The following is a 15,518-nucleotide window of genomic DNA, read 5'->3' as shown; positions in this document are numbered from 1 at the left end:
GCAGACGCGGCCAGCAAGGAGCAGCAACAGAGTGCAAAGGACTCCAGCCAAGATCAGGCAGAGGAGACAGAAGGTGCCCTCATGGATTCAGAGGAGCAGGAGGAGCTCAGAGCAGCAGAAGTGGAGCGGCTGAAGCCAGAGGAAGTCAAGTTGGGGGCCACAGCAGCCTCCAGTGAGTCTTACTAGTGACCAAACCCTCTAAGTTCTCTTGGAGAAGTTGGCTCTTGCTTCATTTTCTAACCTATGACTTAGATTAATAATTTGCCTGTACTAATTTTAACTATGGTCACAGGGTACCATCCTTCAAAGGGCACTGAAAGTTAAATTTCCAACCATTTTTTAAAAATATGTAGAAAATAACATAATTAACTCCTTCCTTCCTTCCTCTTTGGTGGTACTGGGGAAGGAACCCAGGGGCATTCTACTGAGCTACACCCCAAACCTACTTTATTTTAAAGTCTCACTAAGTTGCTGAGGCTGGCCACTAGCCTATAATCCTCCTGTCTCACCTTATACATATTGGTATTGCAAGCATGCTCTACCATACACAGCTCAGAATAATTTTCTTTAATGAAAACGTTTTGTGAGAGTGTGTGTATTAATGTGGATATGAGCCAGGGACATTCTACCTCCAGGCTACACCCCCTGCCCCAGTTTTCATTCTTTATTCTGAAATAGGGTCTCACAAGTTGCTGAGGTTGGCCACAAACCTGGGATCTTAAGTACTGGGATCACAAGCATGCACCACCATGCTTGGCTTTAAAGAAAAGTATCTTTTTTATCATCCCCCCCCCCCCTCCGATATTGGGCATGGAACCCAGGGGCATTCTACCTCCGAGTTACACCCCAGCCCTATATTTTATTTTTTATTTTGAAACAGGGTTTCACTGAGTTGCAAAGGGCCTCACTAAGTAGCTGAGGCTGGTTGCAAACCACAATCCTCCTGTCTCAGCCTCCGAAATGTGCTGGGATTACAGGCAATTCAAAAGATTTGTTAATGTAGGAAATGGTAGGTTTTGCCTCTTATTACCTTATGAGTCAAGGCAAGTTATTCTGTTCTCGCCTCAGTTTTCTCATCTGTAAGATGAAACAATTATTTTTTCTTTTAATTTTAGTATTTATTTATTTATTTACTTATTTTGCAGTACTGGGGATGGAACCCAGGGGCATTCTACCTCCAAGCTACACCCCCAGTCCTATTTTTTGTTCTTTATTTTGAAACAGGGTCTCACTGAGTTGCAAAGGGCTTCGCTAAGTAGTTGAGGCTGTCTGTGAACTATGATCCTCCTATCTCAACCTCCCAAATGCTGGGATTACAAGCATGCACCACCATGCCCGGCTGTGGTTTTTATTTTTCGAAACAGGGTCTCACTGAGTTGCAAAGGGCCTCGCTAAGTAGCTGAGGCCATCTGTGAACCACAGTCCTTCAGTCCTGGCCTCTCAAATGCTGGGATTACAAGCATGCACCACCATCCCTGGGGTTTTTTTCTTTATGATGCTTGGAATCAAATTCAGGACCTCATGTATGTTAGGCAAGCTCTCTGCCACTAAGTTTTGTCCACAAACTTTTTTTTTTTTTTTTTTTTTTTTTTAGCCAAGATCTACATACACAGGGCTTAAAGCATTACAGTATAAAAAGGCTTGTTAAGGTAAACTACAGTCTCCCGATTTCCTCTCCCTGAAACAGCTGCCTTCAACATCAGGGTAAGGAGAAAGAAAAATCAGTAAGAACTTGGCAGTGACCATCTTAAAAGAGCAAGACAGCTAGATGTAGTGGCGCACACTTGTAATCCCCGTGCTTGGGAGGTGGAGACAGGAGAATCGTGCAGGTTCAAAGCCAGCCTCGCTGGCTTAAGAGATCCTGTTTCCAAATAAAAAAAATATAAAAATAGGTCTGGGAGTGTAGCTGGAGGTAGAAGGGTTTCCAAGAAACCCCAGTGCCACCAAAAAAAAAAAAAAGAGCAAGACAATGTGGAATCAGTATGTGGAAATGTGTTGAATGAATTGAGTGAGTTTTGATTCATTGTTAGGATTGATGGGCTAGAATAAAGAACTCAGTCCTTTAATATGTTGAACAAAACTGTCTTTTATGAAAATAGACTTTGATGAGGTGGAGATGGAGACCCAGACTGATAAAACAGAAGAACACCAAGATCCTGGGACGAATAGATCTTACAAAGAGAGAGGGAATGAGAAGCCAGAGAGAAGACGAGATTCAACCATTCATACCACCCATCAATTACTTGTGGATACAATTTTCCAGGTGCCAAAACTCAAAAATTGCTGCTTTAATAATTGACAGAGCATAATTTTAAATTGCATTTAAATATTTAGAGCTTTAGAAGACATCTGGTTGTTTGGGTTTTTTGGAAATTATTGAAATTTTTAGGAATGCTCTTGGGTGACAAGTGTTCTTTAAAAAGATGACACTGAGCGGGGCGTGGTGGCGCACACTTGTAATCCCTGCGCTTGGGAGGTGGAGACAGGAGGATCGCGCTGGTTTAAGAGACCCTATTTCCAAATAAAAAGTATAAAATAGGTCTTGGAGTGTAGCCCGGAGGCAGAAGGGCTTCCAGGAATCCCAGTACCACCACCAAAAAAAAAAAAAAAAAAAAAATGACACTGTTCCAACAATTAGTCCAAGGGCCACAGTGCCCTAACTTATCCATAATGATGGGTCTGGTCCTCATCTTGACTCCACATTCCACTTTTCTTACCATCCTTGTGTAAGGAGTCTTCAGGACAGTTAAACAATTAAGTGATGAAAATCAGACTTACATATTGCCTGCATTTAAGGGAGAATCCTTTAATAGAGATTTCTTCTAATAGTTTGACTTGACTTAATGGCAGGATAGATTTTTTTTTTTTTTTTTTGTGGTACTGGGGTTCCTGCAAGCCCTTCTACCTCTGGGCTACACTCCCAGACCTATTTTATACTTTATTTTTGGAAACATGGTCTCTTAAGCCAGTGCGGCTGGCTTCAAACCTGCGCAATCCTCCTGTCTCCGCCTCCCAAGCGCGGGGATTTACAAGTGTGGGCCACCATGCCTGGCTGGCAGAATAGATTTTTTAAAAACCATTTCCTTCCTTCCTTCCTTCCTTCCTTCCTTCCTTCCTTCCTTCCTTCCTTCCTTCCTTCCTCCCTCCCTCCCTCCCTCCCTCCCTCCCTCCCTCCTTCCTTTCCCTTCCCTTCCCTTCCTCTTCCTAGGGATCGAATCAAGACATTCTACCTCTAGGCTACACCCCAGCCCTATTTTATTTTTTGTTTTGAAACCGGGTCTCAGTGAGTTGCAGAGGGCCTCACTAAGTAGCTGAGGCTGTTCGTGAATCACGATCTTTCTGTGTCAGCCTCCTGAATGCTGAGATTACAAGCGTGTACCACTAGGGTTGCTGGAAGCCCTTCTACCTCCGGGCTACACTCCCAGACCTATTTTTTTTATATTTTGGAATTAGGGTCTCTTAAGCCAGCGCAGCTGGCTACGAACCTGCGCGATCCTCCCGTCTCCACCTCCCAAGCGCGGGGATTACAAGCGTGTGCCACCACACCCGGCCCACTCTTCATTTTTGATGAGTAGAGAGTGTTTGATTTTGGTTTAGGTGGGGTAGATTTTCTCTGTCATCTGGCATCCTGTCATTGTGCCATTAAATATGCTTATGTGTGGAGACTCAGGCATTGGACTATGTGTATTGCATTCAAAATGCAAGAAGGAAAGCAGCCAGTGATAATAAGTCAATTAATTCCAACCTGGATTACTTCTTTTTAATGCTTTTTTCTCTCAGCCTTTTTTAAAAGATGTGAATGAGTTAAGGCAGGAGATGGAGAGACAGCTGGAAATGTGGCAGCCACATGAATCTGGAAACCCAGAAGAAGTAAGTCACTATGTTTTGTTTTCATAAAATACCTGGACTTTTTAAAGATACCAACTCAATAGGTTTTTAGCTCCAGTTACCTTTATAAAAGGCATATGGATAATATAATTACAGTCCTAAAGCCTCAGTGTATTTGTTACTTTCTGCCCACTTGGCACTAATTGTGTAGTTTTATTAAACAGAGAAACTTACGTTTATTTTCTTTGATTTCTGCTGCTGGCTCCATAATAGTATTAGTAGATAAGACATTGGTAGAAAAGCTAGCCAAAAGTCTGTGTTGTGTCAGCCTGAAAGCAGGCTACCATAGTTTTGCTGGCTATGTGGATTAATCAAGAGTTGTTTTTAGTTTATATTATCACCGTCATCCCCACTACATATGTGTATGGAGTGCTTTGTTATCACTGATGGAGAAATCATGGGCCTTTGTGTCCAGGAAATATGCATGCACACTGTTGAGTGTGTTACCTGAGGGAATTGTACTTACTTGTCTCTTTTACTCTTAAAACATGACTCTGAGATCCCATGAATACCTGGGTTGGATCTGCTGGCACCAAAATTACTTTCACATCTGCCTCCCCATATGAAGGGTACAGGTCATAATGTATAGGTGATGTGAATAGGGCATTGATTGATTTGGTCACAAAATCATTCTTTGTAAGCTGGAACTAAGTTTGGGGTGAAAGAGAGAGAACTTTGTATATGTGTGGTACTGGGAGTTGAACCCAGGAACACTCTAAGCTACATTTCCAGCCCTGTTTTATTTTGAAATAAGATCTTGCTAAAATTACCACATACTGGCCTTGAACCTCCTAAATACTATGATTACAGGCATGTACCTGGCTGAGTCAGTTGTGTGTGTGTGTGTGTGTGTGTGTGTGTGTGTGTGTGTGTGTGTGTGTCAGACAGACAGACAGACAGACAGACACTAAGGATTGAACCCAGAGGCATACTACCTCTGAGCCTACTTCACCAGCCCTTTTTGTTTTAAAACGGTTTCACTAGATTACTGAGGGTCTGGTTAAATTGCTGAGGCTGACCTCGAACCTGTGACCCTCCTGTCTCAACTTCCCAAATATTGAGATTACAAGTGTGTGCCATCACACCTGGCTTGAAACATTTTAAATCAAGTGAATTAGATAGCAGCTTGCTGAGAGAAGCTTTATGCAAATTGCTTTTCCTACTGATTCAGGCCTTCATCTTGCTGTATTGTCTTGGTTGATGTTAATGTTCTAAGAGTAACTTCATTTTGTTGTTGTTGTTCCAGGAGAAGGCTGCAGTTGAGATGTGGCAGAATTACCTGGTCTTAACTACATCTCTTTCACAGCAGTTGTGTGAGCAACTGCGTCTCATATTAGAGCCTACTCAGGCAGCCAAACTGAAGTAAGTCTTCTATAGGAGGAAGCCCTCACTGTCCCCCAAAAGATGACATTGTCTGCAGAAAGTTCTGATGTCCTCAGCGCTGAACCATTTATGGTGTTGGCTTCTAGGGTGCCACTTGTGCTAAGTAGGCACCAGTATGGTGTTCTTTGCTCTGTTTCCATTTGTGATCTTTGCCACAGGGTTTCTGTGATGTTTGGTATAAAGGCAGTTTTCTCTTCCCTGACTTTCAGATGGGAAACTGGCCAAATCTTTGGGTGTGGTATTGCCCACCTGCTGAAGCTGTTACTCACCTAAATCTTTTCAAAGATGTGTCCAAGTCATGTTTATTTAATTTTTTTGGAGGGGTGGGATCTGGGGATGGAACCCAGAGGCACTATTCTTTATTTTGAAACAGGGTCTCACTAAATTGCGGAGGGCCTCACTAAGTAGCTGAGGCTGTTCACAAACCGTGATCCTCAGGTCTCAGCCTCCCAAATGCTGGGATTACAAGCGTATGCCACCATGTCCGGCTTCATGTTTATTTAATTTTGATTGAAGCACAAGCAGAGATTTAGGAAGGCAAGGATTTTATTCTCTAAGGAAAAGAGACTGCAGGCTATCTCTAGAGTAAGAAACCTCCAGAGTTATGGTATAAAACAGAATTCAAGACTGTATTCACTGTTTATTCTTGATTTTTAAAAAATGTCTTAGCTTTTCTAGAAAGAACTAATTATTATTGACATATTACATGAGCAGTGTTTCTGGCTGATGGTCAAAAGGAATTCTGGTCCTTAGTTCTTAACTGACAGTAATTCTTCATTGAGTCAAGTGACTGCTAACTGGATACTGGTATTAAAGTATTATTAATGTGACTTTTATCCCTAAATAAATTTTAAGGGATACAAACCTGTTAACTAATCTTTGCTCCTGTTTGGGTAAATTTAATAGAGGAGACTATCGAACGGGGAAGCGACTGAATATACGGAAGATCATTCCATACATTGCCAGTCAATTTCGGAAAGACAAAATTTGGCTTCGAAGGACCAAGCCCAGTAAACGCCAATATCAGATTTGTTTAGCTATTGATGACTCTTCTAGTATGGTAGACAATCATACCAAACAGGTAAGGAAGAAAAATGCATGGCAGTTTGATGGAAAATGAACTTTAATCAACATTCCATGAGTCACCATTGTCTAGAATATAACTATGTTTGAGAAGACCTAAATCTTGAGTTTAAAGGAACAACTTTAGGATAACTCAGATACTTTGGTCCTTTTATTGTAAGTCTTTTAAATATTTTGTTTCTATCATCTAGCTACAGAATAAGTTAATCTGACATTGTTTTATTTTCCTTAAAATGCAATAATGTACTCTTCTTTAAGATTGTGCACAACACTCAATATCTGAAGCCAGTGAGCAGTCTAAAGTGTAACCGCTCCATGCTATCACATTTTGGGTAATTTAATTTACTTCTTCAGTGTCAGCTTCATTTTCTGAAAAATAAAGATTATAGTAATACCTCGTGGAGTTATGAAGATTAAATGAAATAATGTATGTAGAACATTTAGTTCTTACACAAAATTTTAAAACTATGCTGTCATTTGTTCAGGTAGTAATAAAATTTATAATTCTACATTCTGATTTTACTCATGAGTTTTATTTTTTACTTTTTTCTGATACTAGCGATTGAACCCATGGGCATTTTACCTCTCAGCTACATCCCCAGCCCTACTTTATTTTCAAACAGGGTCACATCAAGTTACTGTGTGCTGGCCTCGAACCTACAATCCTTCCATCTCAGCCTTCCAGTTACTTTGATTACAGGCATGCGCCCTTGCATCCAGCTTACTCATGAACTTTTTTTTTTTTCCTTTAGTACTGGGGATGGAACTCGGGCATTCTACCTCTGAGCTACACCCCCAGCCCTATCTTTTTATTCTTTTATTTTGAAACAGGATCTCACTGAGTTGCAAAGGGCCTCACTAAGTATCTTAGGCTGTCCATGAACTGTGATCCTCTTGTCTCAGCCTCCAGAATTCTGCTATTACAAGCATGCACCACCATGCTCAGCATGAACTTTATTTATTTATTCATTTATTTTGATTTAAAGAAGTTTATTAAAAAAAAGATAGAAATACAGAAAATAGAAATACAACCCCATGCCAGAGTGGCATAGAGGGATGACTTGAGTGAATACACTTCAGCATGAACTTTAAATGGATTTCTAAATTGTTACTCAAAAAGTTACCTTTTATATAAGGCCCCCCAAAAAGGAAAGAAAAATTAATTTATGGACCATGTTTCTCAATCACTTTCATTAGATGATATCTAGAACAGACCATTCCCACCAGTTAAATGGATTCTGGGTTTTGAGTGTTTGTGGTACCAAGGAAGGCCTAAGACCACTAACGTGTCTAGCTTGGTTATGAATATGAATAGCCTCAGTAATATTCATCTGTGTGCCATAACAAAATTATTTCTATTTCATAGCTTGCATTTGAATCATTGGCCGTGATTGGGAATGCTCTGACCCTCCTGGAAGTGGGTCAGATTGCAGTGTGCAGGTAAGATTGCTTTTTAATTCCACAGAGAAAGCCCTTTTCAAAGTGTTGTTATTTTGATCGTGTGGCAAAAAATAACTTCAATTGTATTTGGGTTTTTCTCTCAAGTTTTGGAGAATCAGTAAAACTATTACACCCATTCCATGAACCGTTCAGTGACTATTCAGGGTCCCAGATTCTACGGCTCTGCAGATTCCAACAAAAGAAAACCAAGATTGCTCAGGTATGTTGGTGAAGCCGAATGTCTTTCACACAATTCTTATGCTGGTATTGAAAATGCATAATAGGGTATTTAAGGTATCTAGAATTGAAAGTCCATAATAGTCCTAAACCTCAGCCTTTATGCTACTAGAATAGAAGTTTCCTTGGAATCCATTATAAACCAAAGTGACTTTCTCAGTTTCTCAAATATCATTTGACTTAGCAACATTGATTTTCTGGCTAACCATTATTCTGAGCAGTTTGGGACATTTTGGAAAAATATATTTTTTTAAGGTGAAACTCTCATACTTTATTTATTTTTCAGAAAAAAAATCTATCCTAATATGGAATATGGACTCTAGACACCCAAAACGATCTCGAAAAAGAACAGAGCTAGAAGATGTATATTTTCTGATTTCAAACCATATAAAGCTACAATAATCAAAACAGTGTAGTACTGTTATCAAGGCAGATATATAAACCACTGGAGTTAAATAAAAGCCTAGAGATAAATTCTTCCATATATTGCCAAGTTATTTTTGACAAGATTTCCACAAACATTTAGTGGAGGAAATAATAATCTTTTGACTAAATATTGTTGAAAAATAATAATTACATGAAAAAGAATAAAATTGGACCCTTACCTAACACCATATACAAATATTAACTCAAAATAGATAAAAGACCTAAATATAAATCTTAAGACTATAAACTTTTAGAAGAAAATCTGGGTCATTAAACCTCACAACATTGGAATTGGCGGTGATTTCTTGGATATGATTTCAATGGTACAGGCAACAGAAGGGTAAACAAACTCCCTAAGAATTAAAAAAAAATATTGTATATCCAAAGACAATGTAAACAGAGTTAAAAGTTACTGATAGAATGGGATAAAATACTTCCAAATGCTATATCTGAAGGTATATTAATATTCCAATCCTAAAAATTAGCAACAATCAAAGCAAACAATACAATTTAGAGATATGTAAAAGACTAACATAAATAATGAATCTCCAAAGATAACCAATCTTAGTTGTCTGTTGGATGGAAAATCTTGTTTCTCTGGTTCTGGTGTGTGTTACCTAATTCTTCTTTGTAGTTAATCTCTGAGTATTTTCTCTAGTGCTGGTTTGGAAGACATAAATTCCTTCAGTTTCTGTTTGTCATGGAAGCTTCTTATTTCCCCATCTAATTTGATAGAAAGTTTTGCTGGGTAGGAAATTTTTGGCTGGTAGTTGTTTTCTTTCAGAGTTTGGAATATGTTACTCCAAGCCCTTCTGGCTCTCCTGACTTGGTTTGGGAAGTCTGGAGTGATTCCAATTGGTTTGCCTCTGAATGTCACTTGACCCTTTGTTTTTGTTGCCTTTAAGATTCTCTGCTTGGCTTCCACATTAGTCATTTTGACAATTATGTGGCGTGGGGGATCCTCTTCTCCAATCCTGTCTAAAGGGAGTTCTGTAAGTTTCCTGGACCTGTGTATCGACCTCTATGTTTGCTCTATGTTTGGAAAATTTTCTGCTATTACTTCCTTGAAGAGATTGTTGATCCCTTTGGTTTCACCTTCTTTTCCCTCCTCTATTCCAATTATTCTTAGGTTAGCTCTCTTAAAATGGGCCCATATTTCTTCAATATCAGATTCCTGCTGTCGGATATTTTTTTTCTAGATTAGAAACTATGCGTTCATTTTTGGAGTGATCATCATCTAAGAGCGAGATTCTATTCTCCATGTGGTCTAATTGGTTGCTTGTACTTTGAATTGAGGCCTTTACTTCATTAATTACACCCTTTATCTCTTTTTGGCTCTCTCTGAATTCTTTTCGAAACAGCTCTATTATTTCTACAGTTATTTTCCTGATTTGATCTTCTAGAAATCTCTGAATTTCTGTTTTATCAGGTTCTGATGTTGTGGGGTTGTGGGCATTCATTGCTCCATTGTTATTCCTCTTTCCCATGATTTCAGAAGTTTGTGCCTTCTCTGGATTCTTCCCTTGGGTCACTAAGACTTCACTTAAAGTGCTCTGGATCTCAGTCCCCACTACTCCTTTATTAGGTTGTATCGCAGAGTCTCAGAACCAGGGAGTCAAATGAGGCTGCTTTAGACCCTGGGGGGTGCCAGGTTGGTTGTTCTCCTATGGTGTGATATCTCTGCCACCGCCACTCCCCCACTGGGTCAAGTCTCTGGGAGTGCAGTACTGGGATTTCTCCTCTGTGGCCGGCAATTTGACTTACTGTTGATGAGTGCGCCGATGGAGCTGTAGTGCACTCGGTGGATTCGCTGCTGTTGCCGCTGGTGGCAATATGGTGCTGCTGCCACACCCTCGGCCGTGAGGCTGGCGTATTTCTTCTCTGGTTTTTGCTCTGCTGAGTCTGCAGGGTGTGCTGAGCCCAGCCACTGGGAGCTTTAGATGCTCCCTGTGCCAAAAAATCTGCTGAATCCCGCCCGGCTGTTCCGCAGCAGCTTACCTCGGCTCGCTGTCCGCCAGTGCGTTGGTCTGGTGCTGTCCGATGAACTCACCGCTGCTGCTGCGTCCTCGGCTGTGAGGCCAGCGTATCTCCTCAGTGGCTCTGAGCTCCGTTTGAGTCCCCTCCTCTCTGGGGCCTGGTGCTCAAGGGAAGATGGTGCCCACCGTTCCGCGCCGCGGCTCCGGCCGCATCACTGCCGTCTGGTTTCTTTCTGGAGTCTCGTTTTTCTAGCTCTCTTTTTCTCTGTCCCTTGTAATTACATTTTTTGTTTCTCTGCTGATGGTGTTTTCTGACTATGAAAGGTGCTGATTTTGTAGTAATAGAGATTGGTTGTTAGCGGGGCTCGTAAGCGCCGCTTTTCTCCGTCGCCATCTTCCCAGAAGTCTCAGGAAAAATAAATTTATCTCCTTGTACCCTATCAAGTTGGTCAAGTCTTACTCATGCTCCTATTTAGACTTCTAATGTGAAATAAAGCGAGTGATTTATTCAGAATGATAGAAAAGCAGGAGGTAATAGTTTGTTCTAGTTCCCACTATAAATTAGCCTTATTTTTTGCTCAGTTATTTTATTTTTCTTGAAAAAGACAGCTGTTTAGTTCATATTATTTATTGACTTCTGATCCCCCCAGAAGTAATTCTTTTCCTTTGAGGTGCCTTGTAAGCACTAGTGGAGTGACTCACTAGTGACCATCTTGTCTGTGATAGAGAATGCCTGTTTCAAGGGTAAATGCCATGTTACACAAAGATCACCCGTCTTATGCTCCAGTGGCTAGAAGGGATAAACCAATTGCTTGTTAGATCTAAAATAGTTATCTGTTAATCAATTGTACAAGTCATTTTAGCTGCTATGACAGTGGAAAGTAGTTTTCTAATTATCTGTGTCTGGTTTAGTTCCTAGAGTCTGTAGCCAGCATGTTTGCAGCTGCTCAACAACTCTCACAAAATATCATTCCAGGTGAGCTGCACTCTTTCTTTTCTCTATATTTGCAAACTCTTTGCTTCACTTATTGTACTCATCACTCTTTGAAAATATATACTCAGCTGGGCGTGGTGGTGCACGCTTGTAATCCCCGCGCTTGGGAGGCTGAGACAGGAGGATCGCACAGGCTCAATGCCAGCCTCAGCTACTTAGTGAGGCTCTCAGCAACCTAATATGACCCTGTTTGCAAATAAAGTATAAAATAGGTCTGGGAGTATAGCCCGGAGGTAGAAAAGCCCCTGGGTTCCACCCCCAGTACTACCAGATATATATACACACACTCTACAGAAAAGACATAAACAGATGGAAGGCCATTGGGCATTTATAGAAGTTTTTAAATAGTATGCGTTCAGAAATTTCTATTGAGCACATAATCATGAAGCTTATAAACTTACATGGTAGACTGAATTCAGTTATAAAAAGAACAAGATATGTGGAATTAAATATAAAAACCATTCTCTAATATTATAGTAGGGGAAGACTGAGGAGGACATAATTTTAAAAACCAGCTGATCCAACACAATTATTTTAGGGCTTAAACATACTTTTTTAAATTTTTATTTATTTATTTTTTTTGCAGTTCAAGGGATGGAACCCAGTAGCATTTTACCTCCAAGCTATACCCCCAGCCCTATTTTTAATTCTTTATTTTGTAACAGGGTCTTACTGAGCTGCAGAGAGCCTTACTAAGTAGTAGCTGAGGCTATCCAAGAACCACAATCCTCCTGTCTCAGCCTCCCAAATGCTGGGATTACAAGTATACACCACCACACCCGGCTTAAACATACTTCTTAAGTTTATTTTGAAATGAGGTTTCACTAAATTGCTATGGCTGACCTCAAACCTACAGTCCTTCTATACTGTGATCACAAATAAGTGCTCCAGTGTCTGGCTAAACACACCAACCTCTTATCTACTTATATTCTTAAAACTGTAGTTCTCAGTCCTGATACTATCATGCAGAAATAGAATCTTTTCAACACTTGCCAAACTTCACTGACAAAGAAAGACAGCCCATGCTTAAGCATATAATTTTCAACTGGAAATGTTGGGCCTAGAGTTTTTATTTGTTTGTGGGTCTGGGGGTGGAACCCAGGGGCATTTGACGTTTAAGCTATACCCCCTGCCCTTTTTTTTTTATTATTATTCTTTATTTTGAAACAGGGTCTCACTAAGTTGCGGAGGGCCTCAATAAGTAGCTGAGGCTGTCTCTCAACCTCGATTCTCTGGGCTTAGCCTCCCAAATGCTGGGATTACAAGTATGCACCACCACGCCTGGTCTGTGGTGGTTTTTTTTTTTTTTTTTTTTTTTTTTTGCGGAACTAGAGATGGAACTCGGGGGTATTCTACCTCCCGAGTTACACCCCCTGTCCTCTTTTTTATTCTTTATTTTGAAACAGGGTCTCACTGTGTTGCAAAGGGCCTCACTGAGTACTGGAGGCTGTCCACGAACCACAGTCCTCCTGTCTCAGCCTCCCAAATGCTGGGATTACAAGTGTGCACCACCAGACCCAGTTTGGGCCTAGAGTTTTAAGACTTTGATGTTGTGGTGCTGGGGAGTGGAACTCAGGGGCTTTCTACTTCCTGGCTACATCCCAGTCCTATTTTATAATTTATTTAGAAACAGGGTCTCACTAAGTAGCTGAGGCTGGCTTCAAACTTGTGCGATCCTCCTGTCTCGACCTCTCAAGTACTCGGATTACAAGCGTGTACCACCACGCCCAGCAATACATTTTCTTTGTTATTAATGGTTTCTTTCTATTTAACTTTTTGCTTAAATGAGTCAGTATCAAGAAATAAAAATAAGCTGGGCATAGTGGTACACACTTGTAATCCCAGTACTTGGGAGGCTGAGAAAAGAAAATCCCAGATTCATAGCCAGCCTCAGTTACTTAGACCCTATTTCAAAATAAAAAATAAGACTGGGGATGTAGCTTGGAGGTAGAATGCCCCTGGGTTTAATCCCCAGTACTGGGGGAAAAAATAAGTATAAGAAATTGACAAAAAAAATTTAACATGATAAGCCAGGCGTGCTGGCACACGCTTGTAATCCTAGCATTCAGGAGGCTGAGACAGGAGGATCGAGATTCACGGACAGCCTCAGCTACTTAGGCGCTCCACAACTTAATGAGACCCTATTTCAAAAATAAAGAATAAAACATAGGGCTGGGGGTGTAACTTGGAGGTAGAATGCCCCTGGGTTCTATGCCCAGTATCGCAAAAAAGAAAAAGAAAAAAAATGGCATACTGAAATTTACATAAATGACAACTGAAATTTGAAGATAACTTCCCAGGCTTCTCTTTGGGCCTACTCAGTGCTGTCAACCTTATAGTTTACAGCCATAAGCATGTTAATTTTATAGATGTTGCTGTCCAAGTGACATTTTATGAAGCATTACGGGAAATCTAACATACGCACAGTAGCTTAGTATGGCTCATTTCTTCTAATGAAAGCCCCTTTTGTATGTGCCTAGAATTCATTGGTTTCAGAGATGTTTTCCCTGTAATACAGGGAAAGCATGTACTAAAATTTGTATTTCATTCCCTTCCTTCCTCTCATGTATTCTACAGAAACTGCACAACTCCTTCTGATCGTCTCTGATGGACGAGGTCTTTTCCTCGAGGGCAAAGAGAGAGTTCTGGCAGCGGTTCAAGCTGCCCAGAATGCTAACATCTTTGTCATTTTTGTTGTGTTGGACAACCCTAATTCAAGGGTAAGTGACTGCAGAAAGCCACATTTTCTGGAGATAAAGAGATTCCTTTCAACCTGTTTTATCTAAAATATAGCTTGGAACATTTGGGAGGCTGAGATCGCAGACAGCCTCAGCTACTTAGTGAGGCCCTCTGCAACTTAGGAGACCCTGTTTCAAAATAAAGAATACAAACTAGGGCAGGGAGTGTAGCTCAGAGGTCAAATGCCCCTGGGTTCCATCCCTAGATCCACAAATATATATATATATATAAAAAATAAAATACAGCTTGGGTAGCCCCATCATATTGAGAATTCCTAGCATAGATGGTATTCTGTCATGGACCAGTCTATGCACCTTTATATTTTCTTAGTATTCAAAAACAAAGATAGGATCATTCTTCCCACTTTACAGTGAAGGACTGCAACATAGAAAGGTTACAGGTGATGAATGGGAAAGCCAGGGTCCACACAGACCACAGAAACCATCCTCTGGGTCATAATTGCCCTGTACAACAGACTGCAGCCCTGGCTACCTTTAAATCGAGACCAGCCCCTCCCACACTGTCTGAGCAGCATGCCGCACAGTAGGAAGCATTAGCAGCTTAGTAAAATATGTCCACAGAGCAGTGCTGTTCTTGGGGAGACCATCATTTAGGTCATGTTAATGCTGTGATAGCAGGATGATGGTTTAATGGGAATTATCCAGGCAGAGAACAAAGATGCCATTCTTCAGAGAGCAGACTTTGTTGCTTATTACTCTCCTCCCCATAGTGTCCATTCTTCTGGAAGGGGCACACAAAAAGAGTTTTTAGTGGTGGTACCGCGGTTCCTGGAAACCCTTCTGCCTCCGGGCTACACTTCTAGGCCTATTTTTTATACATTTTTATTTGGAAACAGGGTCTCTTAAGCCAGCGAGGCTGGCTTCAAACCTGTGCGATCCTCCTGTCTCCGACTCCCAAGAGTGGGGATTACAAGCGTGCGCCACCATGCCCGGCTGAGATCTGTTTCTTAATGAGAATTCTGGGAAAAAAAAACACAGACTAAAAAATTATCAACAGTAAAACTAGCAAGGATGCTTAGGGGTTTTTTTGTTTTGTTTTGTTTTTTTGTCTTTTGTTGACAGGATTCTATCTTGGACATTAAAGTACCAATCTTCAAAGGACCTGGAGAGATGCCTGAAATCCGATCCTACATGGAGGAGTTCCCCTTCCCCTTCTACATCATTCTTCGAGATGTGAATGCACTTCCTGAGACCCTGAGTGATGCCCTCAGGCAGTGGTTTGAGTTAGTAGCAGCCTCTGATCACCCATAGAACCAAAAGAGCAGTCCAAAGTGAGACTGTTTTAACCACTGTCAGAACGTCACACATCTTACCTTAGATGCTCCCTATGGA

At 40.8% G+C, this 15,518-nt stretch overlaps 1 protein-coding gene across 3 annotated transcripts in view; it reads left to right on the top strand.

Annotated features, from left to right (window-relative positions):
• The window catches only part of MDN1 (midasin AAA ATPase 1), a gene marked incomplete at both ends in the record, with an annotated part of 175,663 nt that extends 160,226 nt beyond the window's left edge, over positions 1-15,437 (top strand). For all 3 annotated transcript variants that reach the window (XM_080700327.1, XM_080700326.1, XM_080700325.1), the window contains 10 exons: positions 5-172; positions 2,100-2,263; positions 3,781-3,870; positions 5,135-5,250; positions 6,178-6,352; positions 7,721-7,794; positions 7,900-8,014; positions 11,346-11,409; positions 14,005-14,147; positions 15,249-15,437. In XM_080700327.1, coding sequence (XP_080556453.1) covers positions 5-172; positions 2,100-2,263; positions 3,781-3,870; positions 5,135-5,250; positions 6,178-6,352; positions 7,721-7,794; positions 7,900-8,014; positions 11,346-11,409; positions 14,005-14,147; positions 15,249-15,437 — 1,298 coding nt within the window. The remainder of the gene's footprint in view (positions 1-4; positions 173-2,099; positions 2,264-3,780; positions 3,871-5,134; positions 5,251-6,177; positions 6,353-7,720; positions 7,795-7,899; positions 8,015-11,345; positions 11,410-14,004; positions 14,148-15,248) is intronic.
• Positions 15,438-15,518: the final 81 nt, after the last annotated feature.

This window comes from Muscardinus avellanarius, assembly GCF_963383645.1.
Source record: "Muscardinus avellanarius genome assembly, chromosome: 8".
Classification (NCBI taxonomy): Eukaryota; Metazoa; Chordata; class Mammalia; order Rodentia; family Gliridae; genus Muscardinus; species Muscardinus avellanarius.
Note: the sequence above shows the minus strand (reverse complement) of the source record. Positions and strands in the feature narration are given on the sequence as shown.